The sequence below is a fragment of the Barbus barbus genome (genome assembly GCF_936440315.1).
Source record: "Barbus barbus genome assembly, chromosome: 40".
NCBI classification, from domain to species: domain Eukaryota; kingdom Metazoa; phylum Chordata; class Actinopteri; order Cypriniformes; family Cyprinidae; genus Barbus; species Barbus barbus.
This window is the reverse complement of record NC_136718.1, coordinates 5618795-5635191: the sequence shown is the minus strand read 5'-3', so window position 1 is coordinate 5635191 and position 16397 is coordinate 5618795. Positions and strand designations below refer to the sequence as shown.

Here is a 16397-nt window from a genome sequence, read left to right as displayed (position 1 = left end):
ATGCAGAATTTCTGAAAAAATTAGACATTTCATAGAATTCAATTAATTAAACTTGATTTTTGATTATTACATTTGAATTAAACCATTAACACGAAATTCATAAGAATTAAATGGAAGACAGAATTTGAGGGAAAAAATGAAATTAATATAAACTTTTAATAAGTAGTTATTAAATTGAATAAGTGTTATGATTTCAATTAATTAGACATGGTTTTTAATAAAAATTATGAACATTTAATTCAGTCGTTAAATTGTAATTGAAAAATTAAATTGGGGAAAAATTTAATTTAAGAAAAATAAAACAGGAATTTTTAGCCACCTACCAAAAGTATATCATTTCAAATATCCCCCCCCCCCATTATATCCAAAAGGATATCTTTCTACGAGAAAGTTTTTATGCTCCAAACAATTCCTGATGGTTTAAAAAAAACAAATCTCTCTCTACTTTAAAAATGTGTCATTCAGTATCTTATTTCACTCTGAAACACTTCAAATCTCAGATGTAAAATGATTGCAAATGTTTCAAGTTGACTTTAAATGAACATAAGCGTCTTCTCTGTCTTCTGCCTGTCGCAGCAGCATTTCTATCCATATGTTGTCTCTGTGTTTGGACAGTCAGTCCTGTAGTCCCTAATGTCCAAACAGCAGTCTGTCATCATTTCTCTTGTCTGTTTTCTGTCAGTTTCTCTCTTTCTCCTCCCCCAGCGGTCACGGCTGGCTGGTCCGGGACACTTCGCTGCCCTGAGTGACAGCCTGTGGGTGCAGGAACGCACAACACCCATCACTTTCCCTCTGTGTGTGTGTGTGTTCTTCCTCTTAGCACACACACACAATCTTACACAGTCTAATTTTTCATACAAAGGAGATTTTGACTTGCATGAGGGTGTGTGTGTGTGTGGCAGGGGGCTGGGCCGTCCCAGGATTAGACAGTGTGGGAAGCTCTCTGTATGGGCCAGTAAGTTTAGGAAGGGGAGGTCTGGTCTGTATGTGGAGATGCAGTCAGCTCGAGGGAGTTAAACGAGTGAGTCGTGTCTCCTCCGCTCGTACGTACGTCTATGCATTCGTCCCTCTGCCGTCCCGTTCCGGCCCAATGGCTGCCACCCGACCAGCGTTTGTGAGTGCGGTTGTTTTCTACCTATCAGCTGCTTTGGACGCATGATGACGTTGTTTTTTTAAAACAGTTATCGAGTACGTGGGATTTAATGCTGACGTCCACAGATTCTCAGTGGTGAATGTCTTGGGAGGATCCAAAAATATATTTGGCTCTGTAGAGATGGATGTATTAGAAAACGTGCAAGAATGATGGCATCTTCACGCATCTTTTCTCTTCCAGCAGTTGTTTTGATCAATTCTTTTTATTTTTTTTACTGGGAGAGTTTACTCCAAAGTTGACACTAATTTTAAGTCCTCAAAATCTCAGGTCATTTTTTTTTTGTGATTTTTATTTTCTAAATATTTATTTGTTTTAATTTTACATTAAAATTGCATGATAATGATTTTTATTTTATTTGTATAAAATAGTTTGTTGTTGCTGAACTGTTTGCTATCATTTAGATTTTCCCAGAACATTTTTAAGACTAACACCAATGTCACACATTTCTGCAATTACTGTGCAAAATAATCTTTTAATCTTTTGTTTCTTTCTGACAAAACAGTGTTTGGTAATTTATTTCTGTAAACCTTTTACAGACTGTTAAGGTCACTGCACACTGCCTCTGAAACTCTCGTCCATCAAAATTAGAATCAGGTTCGATTTTCTGCGTTTTCACATAGCATGCATTTTGATAGGAAAGGATGGGGAATACGAAAAAATTGAAAAATGCATGTGAAAATTCTCAGTGTGCAATGACCTGTAGAGCATATTTTAAACATGATTACCAAACAAAACAGTTTTTTTGTTGTTGTTGTGTTTGTGATGCAACATTGTTTACAGAGAAAGGCTCTTCTGCACTGAAGTGATCTGATCTGAATGGCTCTTGGTCGACTGGCACCTGTCTTGGCAGGAGTCTGGACTTGTTGAATGGGTGGCAGCTTGGCTCTTTTGTGACTGGTTCTTGCCACTCGGTCTTAGTCCTTTTGCCCTTTTGTTCACCCATGCCAGCCTTGCCAGATGCCTAGAGTCTTTGTAGTGGCACAGCGGTTATCTATTCTGAAGAGGGCCAGAAACACACAGTCCTCCCCGTATGCACCCCACGGCTCGGCTATACTTCAGCTGTCGACCTGTGACTCCACCGCGGCCTTTGACTCCGCTATTGTTTGAGCTGTTTACCATGAAGAGGCCCTTACCGGCCCTTCACAATGAATCGCTCTCTGCATTATCTCAAGAAGCTGACTACAGGCCCTGAGAATCAATAACATTATTTAGTTGTGTGTGTGTGTGTGTTTTGAACCTGTGGGGAACACCAGATGGACTCGCAGGTTTGGTTCATCTTCTTTACTGAGGTGCATTAATGCTGCCTGCTGGTCTGCTGATGGGAATCTGAACTCAACTCTAGGTTGAGTATGTGTGTTTAAACACTGTCTGCTCTGAGGCTGATTGTATTCAATTATGTATTTTCTGTTACTCCTTGTGGGTTTGCTGTGAGTCATGGGATGGAGTTATTTGATAGGATAACCACGCGAGCCATATTCTTCATGCATGTCAATGAGTCACATCTAAAGCGTCAGACTGAAGATCAAACAGAACATTTCATTAACATTTCATAGGCCACGGAGCACTTCACTAAACTAATACCCCTCAACTCGTGTCTGTCAGCTCGGTTTCTCTGAACTGCACTATTGACAGCTACAGGCAGCTTTACCAACAAACTCTCGTTACGGTAAATGGCCACTTTTCTAATAATACATCCTAATTAATGTTGTAACCAAGTGCAGTATGATACGATTGACTTAATTCTGAGTTTTTAGCATTTTTGAGTTCTGTTTATTTCATATTGTACTCAGTAGCTCCACCCACTGTGAAATGTCATTGGTCCAAATTTTATTTATATTCCAGATTTTATTTATTTATTTATTTATTTTTAAATGTGGTATTGTAATTTTTTGGGGAAAAAAATTATATGGGTAAAATTAAAATATTCGGGACTGCCCCGCAAAAAGTGGGATGGATAGTCAAAACTCTTGGTTGGTGTTTGTTGCTGCAATCTGGTTACCAGTCAGAGTTCAAATTTATTTATATTAGTATCGTCATATTTTTCAGTGTCCAGTTTGCAGCCATCATTCACAAGATCTACTCTGTTATTTGCATGTTTATTTAATATTTTGCCTAATTTGATAATGTTTTCTGCTACTAGAAAGGTACTGCTCAGCTTGATTGAGCATGTTTTATCATATTGAAACCTATTGCGCAGAATTTTGCAATTTTGACTTTCTCACCCTCGCGGAGCCAGAGAAGAATTATTTTACAACCAGTGCACTTCTATTGTTGTATTCCTTTTAAAGCTTGTATTTTGTTATTTTTAGATGTGTGTGTGTGTGTGTGTGTGTGTGTGTGTGTGTGGGGGGGGGTGATCTGTTTTGCAAACACAAGCAGGATACTGTATGATGCCAGCTCTCTTGCTGATGCAGAAAACATTTAATTATTTAGCATTTATTCACTCATTTATTTCCTTTGCATGCAATATTTCTCAGTTTGGTTCATTAATTGAGACGTGCATAATGCATGTGTGATTATAACACGCTTTGCCTTATTTGCATGCAGCACAGTTCATCTGGACTAAGTTTAAACCTGTCAGCCTTTGGAGTCGTCCTCTGGAGATCTCCGGCTCTGTTTAGAGAGTCAGAGATAATGACAGGAAGTGATGCTTGAGGAAGCTCAAGTAAGCTCAGGTGTGTTTCCTGAAGCTACAGTTAAGAGATTTTATTATTTTTCTGATTTTAGGAAGCTGTCATGTCACATTTGGACCGACATTGGTGTTGAATTGCCTCTAGACGGCTCCATGTAATGATTTTCTTCTTTTGTTTTCTTAATCACAGCTTATATTTTGACTTATGTTTGGTGGAACAGAAATGAGACACTTCTTTAAGAAATCCATATGGTTAAAAACTCATGGGTTAAATGTGCTTAGCTGTCAGTGTCATAATGCAAAATCTTAATTATCCCAAAAATGCAAAATCAAATGTATGTCTTTCTCTCAATTTTGGGGTGAAATTTGACCTGGCTATGTTCTTGATTCACCCAGTTATGTAAGTGTTCATGTAACATTTGCCCTGGCTAATTATACTTATGCATTTATCTGCAGTGAAATATATCACTAGCTGACATAGACATCGGTTCGTTATTCATCTTAATTTCTTTTCCAACTGTGTGATGAGGTCAGCAGACACACTGATTATATTGAAGAATTCTGATACATATTAGAGACTTTGCATTTCAAACAAGAGGCGAACAGGAGTTTGGGTTGGGCTTTGCTACTGAAATCTGGTTAAAAGTCAGAGCTTTATTTAAATGTTGCTTCAGCAGTCGTCTTTCACAGGCTCTGCACTTTCCTGTCCCGTATATGCTTATTTCATATTTTGATGTTTTCCGCTACCAGCTTGATTGAGCACGCGGTGTCATATTTAAAACCCACTGCACAGAAATTTGCATTAAGACAGAAAAATACAAAAATAAGATTCCCCATGTCAATAAATAACATATTTATAGTTCATAAATTAACCTATTTTAAGTCACTAGATTCCAATCAAGGTGAAGTCAGTATTGACTGATTAATACTGACGCTTTATTTCAGCTTTTTTGCTACATTTATGTTAGCATTATTTTAGCCGTCTTTGACAAACTCGTATCGTTTGATCACTAGCTATAACGATGTGAAAATTTGTAAAAGACAGGAAGTGAATATCCGTTCATGTGCGATGAGCGCTCTAGCAGATGCACTGTATATTGAAAATGAGAAAACTGTGCTGTGGGACAGAGAGATGTCAGACATAACTGATGAGTCGTCTGCCTTCTGATGGATTCTGGACGAGACTGGAATGAGAAAACTTCACAAGCTTATCCTTAAATCAAAAATACTCTCCTGTTGTACTTGGAGCCAGAGCGTTGGGATCAAAGCGTTTCCTCTTTCCCAGACTATTCTCTTTTTTTTGACAGCCATTCAAGTGTTTGTGCATCTTTAAAGGGTTTATTCCTGGAAAGACGGTCACTGAGATGTCAAACCAACCTGGAGGTCACATTTATATTTCGTTCCCATTAACTGTATAAGGGTTTCTCAATTGTGCCATTGTCAAGGGTCACGCTTTGTTCTCTCTTTAAGCAAAAAATAGCAATTGAACAGAAGTTGGTTTTCTCTCTGCAGAAACAGAGGCATTCCCTCTCTATTCCATGGAGACAGCGGCCGCCCCAAAGAGTAAGACCCTCCACACGTCCCTCTGGCTTCTTGTCCACGTCTGCTGTTCCTCTGCTCTGCTGCTCGCCGGTTGTTACAGATTCTGCAGAACCAACCCTTCTACACAGATATTACTGATAGCAAAGTTAAATGGAGGTGTACTTATGATTACATGTTTTGCCAATGAATAGTTTACCAAAAAAAGTCATTATTTACTTATAACTTTCCATTAAAAAAATAAACAATAAAAGGTATGGAAGCCCGTTTCCGCAACTGAATAAAAATGAAAAAAAAAGGTTATTGCGACCTTTTATCTCACAATTCAGACTTTTTTTTCACAGAATTGCAAGATATAAACTCCCAATTACATTTATTCATTTAGCTGACGCTTTTATCCAAGGCGACTTACAACTGCTATATATATCAGAGGTCGCACGCCTCTGGAGCAACTAGGGGTTAAGTGTCTTGCTCAGGGACACATTGGTGTCTCACAGTGGATTCGAACCCGGGTCTCTCACACCAAAGGCATGTGTCTTATCCACTGCGCCATCACCACCCCGAGTGTAATAAATTACAAGATATAAAGTCAGAATTGCGATTTATAAAGTCACAATTGCGAGTTTCTCATAATTAGGACTTTTTAACTTGCAATTGTGAGTTTATATCATGCCATTCTGAGAAAAAAAGTTGCAATTACCTTTTTTTTTTTTTTTTTTTTTTTTTTTTAACAGTGGTGGAAATGGGCTTCCATAAAAAAACAAAACAAAAAAAAAAAAACGTATAACTTTCCATTGTTGTTAAAGTTAAAGAAAAGGTTCACCCAAAAATGGAAATTCTGTCATCATCACCTTCATGTATTTTCAGACATGTTGGTAGCCAAACAGTTTTGGTTACCATTGACTTCCTATTTTTTGACCACACAATGGAAGTCAATGGCAACCAAAACTGTTTCACTACCAACATTCTTCAGACTTTTTGGGTGAACTATTACTTTAACTAAAACTATTAAAAAATATTTTTGTTAATTTAAATAATGCTGAATTAAATAAATTGAATATAAATATTAGATGAAAAACATTTAATGTTATTATAAATTTTTAATAAAGTTGCCTTGGCTGCTAACTGAAATAAATTGCTAAAAATTAAATAAAGCATGCTATAATGAAATATAAAATAAATAAAAAAAGACTACAACTTGAAATGAAATGAATAAATAGAAGCTAAATAAAAGCTAATTCACGCTAATTCAAGCAGCATGTCTTTTTCTTGTGTGTGAGACAAAAGGAGGTGCTCAGAATGTTCATGCTGTTCTTTTCCATACCTATAAAAAAATAAAAGTGTGTTAAAAGTAGAAAAAGTTGCCCATATGGTTTTCTGAAATCATATAATAGTTTTTTTTATAAAAAACAGAGCAAAATTAAAGTCATCACTCACTGAAAGACTTTACCATTACACATATGCTTATGGTATGGAAGAGAGCAGCACGAACATTCTTCAGAATATCTTCTTTTGTGTTCCACTGAAAAAAGTCAGTCATACAGGTTTGGAGAAACAATCAATAATGATATAACTTTATTTTCATGCATTATTCGGTTCAATATTTTTCTGTCACTAAAAGTTTGGAAACCATGTCAGTGTCTCGGACAGCCTTTCTTAGCGGTTGTTCCAGGATTCAAGCTCTCTCTCCATTTTCTACCTTGGCTTTTTGACCTCGCTACTTTGGATAAGCAAGTGCTCGGCAGCTTTGCTGTCACTTAAAATGAACCGTTTTCGTTTACCAACTCATAGTTCATTATTTTTCAAATTTCTGCTAGTGTTTAATATCAGCCACACAGACGCATTATCCCCCAATTAAAAGAATTTCTGTGCGGCATTTTCAAATGCCTCGTCACCTCCTCCATTGTCTTCATATTACATAACTCCACTGTTGTACTGAAGAATTAGGAGCTGCTTCCACACATCAGTAGATTCATCAACTGCTAAGGACAGATCTTAATCTCACTGACTCAAATACGGCCTGTTTTTGATGTTTTAAATTTATTTTTTGTCATTGAATTAATGAATTTCCACACTAAAATGACAACCCAAACTGTGCTGATGTTATGTAATCAGTGTTCTTTCAGTTACTGCAGCAGTCTGTCAATCACTAAAGGGTGTGGACATCATGATCAATGAATGCTGACTCCAAGTGAAGAGTTGCTTACATCTCATTAGACTCTGCATATATCATTGCATTGATATATTCAGATGCAAGGCGGAACTCCTACTTTTACCCTTATATCTTTTCAGACAGTGTCGTGTAGTCTGACATTTAACTGGTTGGACTAGTGATTGATGATGGGGACTATATGAAATGACATCCTGGACATGTTTTTCTTTTGTTCTTCTGCATGTTTACAAGTTTACCTGTATGTCTTGGTGTTTACTTTCTTGGGCTTTTGGACTCTAGATTGTCTTTCATGTTTAAGTTTGGGTAGTTGACTGACACTCAGTTCACCTGTGACTGTATTGGTCAGGACTGGTGCAACCAAATATTTTGCTGTTTCTTATTTGCATTATGCATGAATCTTATAACCTTGGGATGATAGATGGTGTTTTCTCAGTCGGATTTGTTGCTGCATTACAGCTTCGTCTGCACTGCTGGAAAATCATAAATGCAAAGTTTTAACATAAATCGCAGCTGTTTTTTTCCACACTGCACTGTAGTGTCTTCATTTGATTTCACTGTGTTTGTTTTGTGCTTACAGATTGAGAAGATCATGACCCTTATTGGAGCCGGCATCGACTTCTCCAAAGATCAGGAGTGCTCTGCCACAGGTATATCTTTTTTTTTGTCTGTTTAAAATAAATAAATAACGCTTTTTCCAATCTGATCTTTAGAAAATCTCAAAATGAATATTACATTTTATTTGTACATTTATTACGTAGAGTTGGCAAAATGTATTTTTTTATTTTTTTTTTTTTTGATAATTCGTTTTTAAGATATTTGTCATTATCGGTTATCAGCAAATATGAAAATAATTGTCAGCTTATAATTAAAGGTGCACCAAAACTTTGTTGTGCTTTATAATGCATGTATACCTTTTAGGCGGCTTAACAATAACAGAATAGTATGTACAATTTTGGATTTGGAGCAGCCCTGTCTGACCGATACCGATCCGGCAGAAAGCCGATATGAGTATTGGAACGGAGCATCCCTATTTATTATCCTACATCCATTATAGTGTACAAAACAACCATTCTGAATTGTAATATTCTTAAAGGAGGAGACTGTAACAATATTACTGCATGCCTACTATTCATACTGTTATATTAAGTCCTCCGGTTTCATTTTACAGTAAATACAGTCAATAACTAAGGCGCAAGAAGATCGCAGATGTTTTTGAATGAAACGAGAGCGTGTGTGACAGTGTGAAATGAGTAGCGTTGCAAAAAGGTGGAAATGTCCATAAAATTTTGCAAAGATTCCAGAAATTTTGGTAACTTTCCAAGATTTTTTGGAATCTTCTGGGAATTTTTGGTTTCAAGTTTCTGGAAATTTTCCACCCCTTTTTCAAACCTAGCTATGAGAGATGTGAAAGAAGCGCTGACCTCAAATACCCAGATGAGTATGTTGTTGTCCTGGAATAACACACCTCAGAATGTTGGGACTGACCAATCAGAGTCAAGTATTCCAGAGAGCCATTTAATAAATAAATCTATCTGGATGATAATTCTAACATCATGTTCTGTCATTTCCAAGTCCAAATGCTCTTTCAGCTACCAAAAGCAAACATCCAACAGTACAAGGATACACTCATGTAAGACTCGTGTTCTGTAAATACTACTGAAAAATCATGACCCCCAAAACTTCTGCTATAAATGAATTGTTCTTATAAATGGCTGCTGAGATGGCACTCTCACTTGAAACAGAGTAGAAGCGTGGACCCGGAAACAGTATCCGACATGTCACAGTCAAGTGGATTGTCTGTAATTGAGAAGAGAAGAAAGAATGATTTGTTTTTGTTCATTTACTTCTCATTGTTCTCAAAGCTTTGGCCTCTTAGTTGTAGCTGAACATCAAGTGTCTTCCTGGATTCTATGTTTTAAATGAGGATCTGCCTTCGCTTCTGCTCCCCTATGAAATGAGACCTGACCAAGCAATCCAGCAATGAAACTCAGCCTATTGATGGGCAAGAGAAAGACGAAGGCCAAGTCCAGAAGAGTTACATTAGTGAACAGAGGATATGAGGTTGGCTGGCCCTTTAAATAGAGAATGAGAAATCCCAGTGTGCTGTTGAAGGACGAGGGGACACTTGAGAGTTAAATCAATGGATGCTGAGACGCTTGACGATTCCGCCTTGGTGATGCATGACCTTGTTCTGTATGGAGGCAGCTTATTGACCTTCCTCTGGAATTAACTAAACTACAGCAATCGAGACCGGAGGGGCCGTCACGCTTGCTGTACCATTCACTCCCGTTTGGCAACTACTGCAAAAATGGATGGGAAAGCTGCTGTACGCCTTGAATAAAGCACCCTTCTCACATCAGTGTTTCTTAAAACCTGTAAACACCATTTCAAGTGGTGTGTGTCTCTGCAAGGGAGCCTTTGTGTTCCAACTGAGTTCATTGGCCCATATAAGTGCAAAGCCTAGCTAGAGGACCACTTCTTTCTCTGTCCTTGGTCACATGGCACTGCCTCTGACCTCATTTCCTGTTTCCTGCGGGCATCCTACTTGGACATGACTCTTGGTTTTTTATTTTATTAGTGGTGCTTACTAAAGCCAACATTTATTACTTTTGCTCGGACTAACGTTCGAAATTTGAACAAAACTAAACAAAGTATTATACTGCGAAGGCCCTGCACTGTTTGTGCTTTCGATATGAATGATATCATAAATCATGTGGCTTGTTGAGGAGTGGTGCTTTTATTCTAAGAACTCAGCCTTAAGATTTTTGGATAAGCAATAAAATGGGAAAATAAATCTGGGGACGTTTTGTTCCAAGCCAGCAAACCACCATCTAAAACCTCGGAGAACACTCTAGCATGGTTATCTTGGTACACTTGTACCATTTAACTAGTCATAATGCTTTTTTTTAAAATCTAAAGTGTGAAAATGTATCAACTTTTGAGAATTACAGAACTTCTTATACCACTGGAGAACTCTGTAACTGGTGGTTTTGCAATTAGTTTATAATGCATTTGTCACATCAACAACACAGTATTTCATTAATAAACTCCTGCAACAGGATTGTTGGCAGAGTTTTACCGCTTTGTTTCTGTCTATGTGGATAAAAGTGCTAAAATATTAACATGCATGAGTGTCAGGGGAATTAGAAGAAGAACTGCCCTGCAGCTTAGCAGTAAACCCAGAGCTACGTCCTCCAGCCTAGAAGCTCTGCATATGCCTCTGTGTTTATGCTTTGCTTTCTGGGTAAACACTGTTAAGCTTTGTTTCTTTAATCAATGCTTCTAATATTGTTACCATAGTCAACAGTACTCTGACGAAAGAGTAATGTCCCGGTTGGGTCAATGAACGGGACAAAGGTTTGATGAGTCCTTAGATAATGGACAGCAGGCCCGCATTTTCTTATAGGGGAAGAGAGAGCGAGGCAGGGAGGGGAGGAGACAGGGAGAGGGAGGGGGAGCAGGAGCGAGGGAGAGAAAGGAGGAGACGGAGCAGGAGCGCTGCAGAGCAGAATTGACAGCGTCCGGTTGAACAAGGAGACCGCACCTTCGGATTGCTGCTGCTTTTCTTACAACATTCAGACTCGTCCGCGTCGCAAGTGTGTGAAGTTTTACCGGCATTCTCTGGAGCAGGCAAACACCCCACTGACCTTCAATTACTAATTCAACAGCAGCCGCGACGTCTCGAGGAACTAGAGGGATAACGAGATGTCTGCAACGCACTCTGAGGATTGACTGATGTGGGACGAGCACCCGCTTTCTCTGTTTGGACTTCTATAGTACTCTGGGAGACTTTTTGTCGTGTTGGAAAAGCAAGTCTTGTACTTTTGCAGTTGGGTGTCTCTGATTAAGTTGAATGACTCGGGTGGATACTACTTCTCATTGGTTTTTCCATTCACTTGCTTTTAATTCGGTTTTGATAACACCAGCGCTTATTGGTGAGGCTTACATTTTTTGCCGTCTTCTGCATCTAAATTTAATCAAAGTCAGACATTCTTGTTTTGGAATAAAGTTGATATCAAGGGTTTTATTTGAGCGAAGACTCAGAAGCTTTTTTTGGTCTTTGCCTACATCTCATGTACCTTTTGATCCTGAGAATCACAGAGTGACTTTGTGCAATGCAAGTCATGCAATCCTGCCTGGCTTTTAAGTAGCGCTATCGTAGAGATTGGATTATAAGTTAATTTGCATGAGGAGTGCAGTATGCAAGTTAAGATTTTCCAGGCTTACGGCAGTCCCATAGAAATTTTTAGTCACTGTTAGGAGATCAGGAGATTGTGATGTTATCGGCATCAGTTTAAGGGATCGGTAGACATTGCTTTGGAGTAATGACTGTTTGAGAAGCTTACTTGTGAATCTACCTCCACATGGACACCTATGAGGCAATACCAACTTTCAATCGTCTGATCCTCTACTGCGATCTTCCTCATTAAACACCCCAGTCAATTAGGACTTGCAAAGGTGGATCTGCAAACTCACAATTCCAGGAGCTAGCCTGTTTGGGATTATAAGGAAACTGGATTGATTACAATGGTGCACATGGTCTTCTGTGACTTTTTGGGTTGTAAAATCAAACCTTTGATTCATAGGGCGATTTCTGGGCTTAAATGGAAACTTTGATAATTGCTGGTCTTGGCATCCAGTTGTACTTCATAGTAACCTCTCAAATGTAAATTGATTCAACAGAGACATAATGTGGAGTCTAAATCCGTGATCAGTCCCAACGTTGGGCCCCATCTTCTTGAGCTACTGAAAACTTCATTCTTAGCAAGCGTGGTTTTGCTCCTGCTGTGGGAGCGACCACACCTCTCGGCCGGGATCCTGTCGCCTCTGCCATCCTGGTGTTTGTGCTCTCGGCACTGTTGGCCGAGGATGATGTGGCAGTGCCACGTCTCTTCTTCAGAGTGCCAATGCTACCGTCTCAATGGTTTCTCGCTGCTCAAGCGCCTTCCTCTGTCTGCAGGTGGATCCGGGAGGCTGTTTGAACAGCCAGTTGGGGATTGGTTGGAGCATATAGGCCTTCCGCAGTATGAGAGCAAGCTACTGCTCAACGGCTTCGATGACCTGCGGTTCATGGTGAGTAACTCTTACCTAGTTGTCTCCTTCAAATGAAAGCTTTTCACTTTGCTACTCTACCTGTACCTGCTGTACTGTGCTACATAAATGTTCTCTATGTCTTATCCTTTTTTATCAAATTTGATTGTCTTTAAGAAAATTATCACACATTACTTGTCATCAGAGAGCTTTTGTATGCATGCCAGTTTTGATTCAGGGACTTATGGATCTTGGCCAGTAACTCTGATGTTTCTTTCATGCAAGCACGCAGAAAGAGAGTTGTCTAGTTCCTTGAATAAATAAACATTAAGTATTTACAAGTATGCTGCTGTAGCAGAGCGAAGCTACAGCCAAGCGAACTTCTGTAGCAGCAGCAGAACTGTCAGCATTCTTCTTAAGCTGGGAGATCAAATGAACAGTGAGCGTTCTTTGGTCTTAACATGATTTGCCATAGCAAAAATAGGCACTTAATCAAGGTTGGATGTCCTGGTCTTTATCCAGGCCCTGAATGATCAATCATTATCAACCTAATTAGGACGTTGTTATGAGATTGGATGCTAAGTGGATGTTTGATTTAGACAGAGCTAAATCACTTCCGATAACTGCACACTATAGACAACCGAAGTTTATAAAAACACTAGCCTCTGGAAAATAGGTTTTGACAATCTCAATAAAGAATGTTTTTTTTTGTGTGTGTGTGTGTGTATGTGTGTGTGCTTGCCAAGGCACCAGGTTTCAACACCAAGAATGATACCTCAATTTTTTTTTTTTTGAGTAAAGGTGAGCTAATACTTTTCTAAGTGACTCTTTTGATGAATTCCACCTGGTGGAAGATGCAACAGGCCGAAAGTTTTCTTTGAAATCAGACTCAAGTCATATCTAGGAAGTAGGATATCATAGGCTGGCTTTGAGATCTTTCGCGACTTGGGCATCCAGAACTAGAACACATTTTCTTAAGCAGTTTATAACAGTCTTTTCTCAAATAGTGTATAAATATAGTTGCAATTGGTTACACTAAAGAAGCTCTTCTCTTTTTGGCTGTTAATTCATATGTTTTTGAGGATTCATATATTGGGACATGGCCCACAAACAGGTTCTTCACCAGACTGAGAAGCCCATGAGGCTTATGAAAGAAGCCTGATGCCTTTTAAGGGGCTGTGTTGTTTTTACCATGTGAGGTAATGAGAATTGATGGTGATGCGGTTGAAAGCCTCAGCTGGATGAGGGAGGCGATGTGTGTGTTGTAAATCAGAGATACAGACGGGTCCCTGGTCGCCCTCTGTTCCACGCCTAGCGCCACCTCATTGCAGGAGTAATGAAGGTTTTATAGCAAAGCTGGTCAGCAGTAGGTGAGTGTGAGTGTGTGTGTGTGTGTGTGTGTGTGCATGCGTGCGTGTGTGTGTGTGTGTGTGTGTGTGCATTGTCCTGATGCATCCTCTATCCATGCAGATCCTTCACAACATCGTTCTAGATGTTTTTACATAAATGGAAAAATGCAATATGAGACTCCAGTCCATTAATACTTGTGGCTAGCTATTTGTAATGACTCTGAAGCCCAGTTTAGCACTGATGCATAAAGTAGTTGATGGTGATTCCAATACAGTTATACAATTATTCTAAGCAAATTTGATACCAGAGAAAAAAAAAAGTATACACATCTTGTAAAGTGAAGTGAAGTGACATACTGCCAAGTGTGGTGACCCATACTCGGAATTCGTGCTCTGCATTTAACCCATCCAACTTGCACACACACACTGAACACACACCCGGAGCAGTGGGCAGCCATTTATGCTGCGGCGCCCGGGGAGCAGTTGGGGGTTCAGTGCCTTGCTCAAGGGCACCTCAGTCGTGGTATTGAGGGTGGAGAGAGCGCTGGACATTCACTCCCCCCACCTACAATCCCTGCCGGCCCGAGACTCGAACCCGCAACCTTTGGATTACGAGTCCGACTCTCTAACCATTAGGCCACGACTTCCCCAAAACACTTTATACTAGTATAAAGTAAACACTTTATACTAAATACTTTACTATTCATTCATTCATTAATTCATTCTTTTTTTTTAAGAAATCAATACTTTTATTCAGCAACAACACATTAATTTCAAATAAAGGTGACATTTCTCAATATGCAGTTTCATTCCTTTTTATTCAGTTAGTCAGCTCATGATGTGACGCTGTACTCCAAATCAGTGCCGTGGCATGATGTGGTCACATGATCGCATAATATGTCCTTTTGGATTTGAGTGTTCAGCACAACTCCACAATAACACTTCTACTGATACAGGAGTCCAGTCTCTGTGCTGCATTCAGATTGCCTTGCCTGAATGCATTTGTGGACTTGTTCTGATTTATATATGCAGGATTAATAAATCTCGGCTGGACCGTACAGCTGTACTCTCTTACATACTTAACTCTGAATGTCTTAGTGGAGTGCAGTGAGGAATGGCCTCAGCTTAGATTTGCTTATATGTTGGTCTGTTCCTATCATACTGTAGCCCAGCTGCATTGAGCTTCTTAAGCAAAAGCCTCAATTTCATCTCATGCATTTGAAATTTCAAAAAAGGTCAGTCTTTTTTACAGTGAGCTGATTGGAAAGAGGCAGGCATTTTTCACATGACTATTTTAATAGCTCAGCGAGTTTAGCATCTTGAGCTGTCAATGTGTTTAGTAGCTGCAGAACGCTTTGAACATCACTGTAAAGCTCCTTCCCGTCTTTGTGTCTTTTTTCCTCTTCCTACCCAGTGCTTTTTGCTTTTTGGAGATGAAGACTTCATCTTTCTGTGCTCTAACTCTGTTTTTTATGTCAGAGTAGAGGATATGTTCTCTCTCAGATAATGCTGGTGCAGGAAGCTTGGCTTTTTGACATGCATAAACATGTTTTATTTATTTTGTAGTTTTCTGCTCTCTTCTCTTTACTCTTAAGCCCCTTTCACACTGCACATTGGTCCCCGGAAAATTGCCAGAGTGCCTTCTGTGTGAACGCAACCACGACCCGGGATTGATTCCTGGTTGGGGACCTAGTAACATTGCCGGGTTCAGTCCCGGAACGAGCGCTGTGTGAACAAAAGCCGGATAAATGCCCTAAAGGCTGATAGGCGTTATCATACGACTCTTTTACCGGGTGTTTTGAAGGCAGATCAACATTCACACAACGACAAATGTGTAAACTGGAATGAAGCAGCGATCGGAGTTCCTCACTATCCGTGCTGAAGCTGAAATCGTTCGCCAGTTTAGTGAAATTACGTGAAGTTAATTATTTAGTGAAGTTTAGTGCGCGTCTTTACGGGTTGTGTGTGAACGCACGCACAGATTCCGGAAAATCACTGGCAGTGTGAATGAACCAAAATCTAACGATCCGGGAACAATTGCCGGAACACATTATCTGTGTATTTTCCGGAATCTCTGTGTGAAAGGGGCTTTAGTTTTCTAGAATTCTCCTCACTAAAAGAAGACAGGGCTCCAGGTGGTGACTTTAATGGTTGCTAATGCAATAAAATGTTTATGGAAATAATTTATAATCTAGTCACCTTTGATGACAGTCTGGAAGGTTTTATGCATGTCAGTATATTTTTTTTTCTCAGATATTATCTTGTAGGCTGCTGTTAGCTGACAACTTGAGCCAACTGATGAAAAAAATACTCTCATGAGCCTAGTTCTTGTTAATGCATGTCAAAAAGATTCTCGCAGGTCAGTTTGAATTGGACTTTCAGGGAAAGTCAATTTTTAGCTGGTTTAAAATGAACTAGGAACCATTCCTATATACAGTCACCCCCCCCCCCCGTTAAAACACAACTGTGGTTTATCACACCTGAGTTCAGTTTCTCTAGCCACACCCAGGCCTGATTACT

General features: G+C 39.3%; 2 protein-coding genes across 7 annotated transcripts in view; one reads left to right on the top strand and one right to left on the bottom strand.

The window, feature by feature from the left end:
* Positions 1-16397, bottom strand: part of LOC306859737 (uncharacterized protein) — a 708874-nt gene that overhangs the window by 581021 nt on the left and 111456 nt on the right. The window lies entirely within an intron of this gene.
* The window catches only part of LOC306859726 (ankyrin repeat and SAM domain-containing protein 1A-like), a gene marked incomplete at its 3' end in the record, with an annotated part of 110411 nt that overhangs the window by 67233 nt on the left and 26781 nt on the right, over positions 1-16397 (top strand). For 3 of the 6 annotated variants that reach the window (XM_079400944.1, XM_079400942.1, XM_079400941.1), the window contains 3 exons: positions 5298-5348; positions 8075-8144; positions 12458-12570. In XM_079400944.1, coding sequence (XP_079257070.1) covers positions 5298-5348; positions 8075-8144; positions 12458-12570 — 234 coding nt within the window. The remainder of the gene's footprint in view (positions 1-5297; positions 5349-8074; positions 8145-12457; positions 12571-16397) is intronic. The other 3 variants (XM_079400946.1, XM_079400943.1, XM_079400945.1) reach the window with 1 other exon arrangement.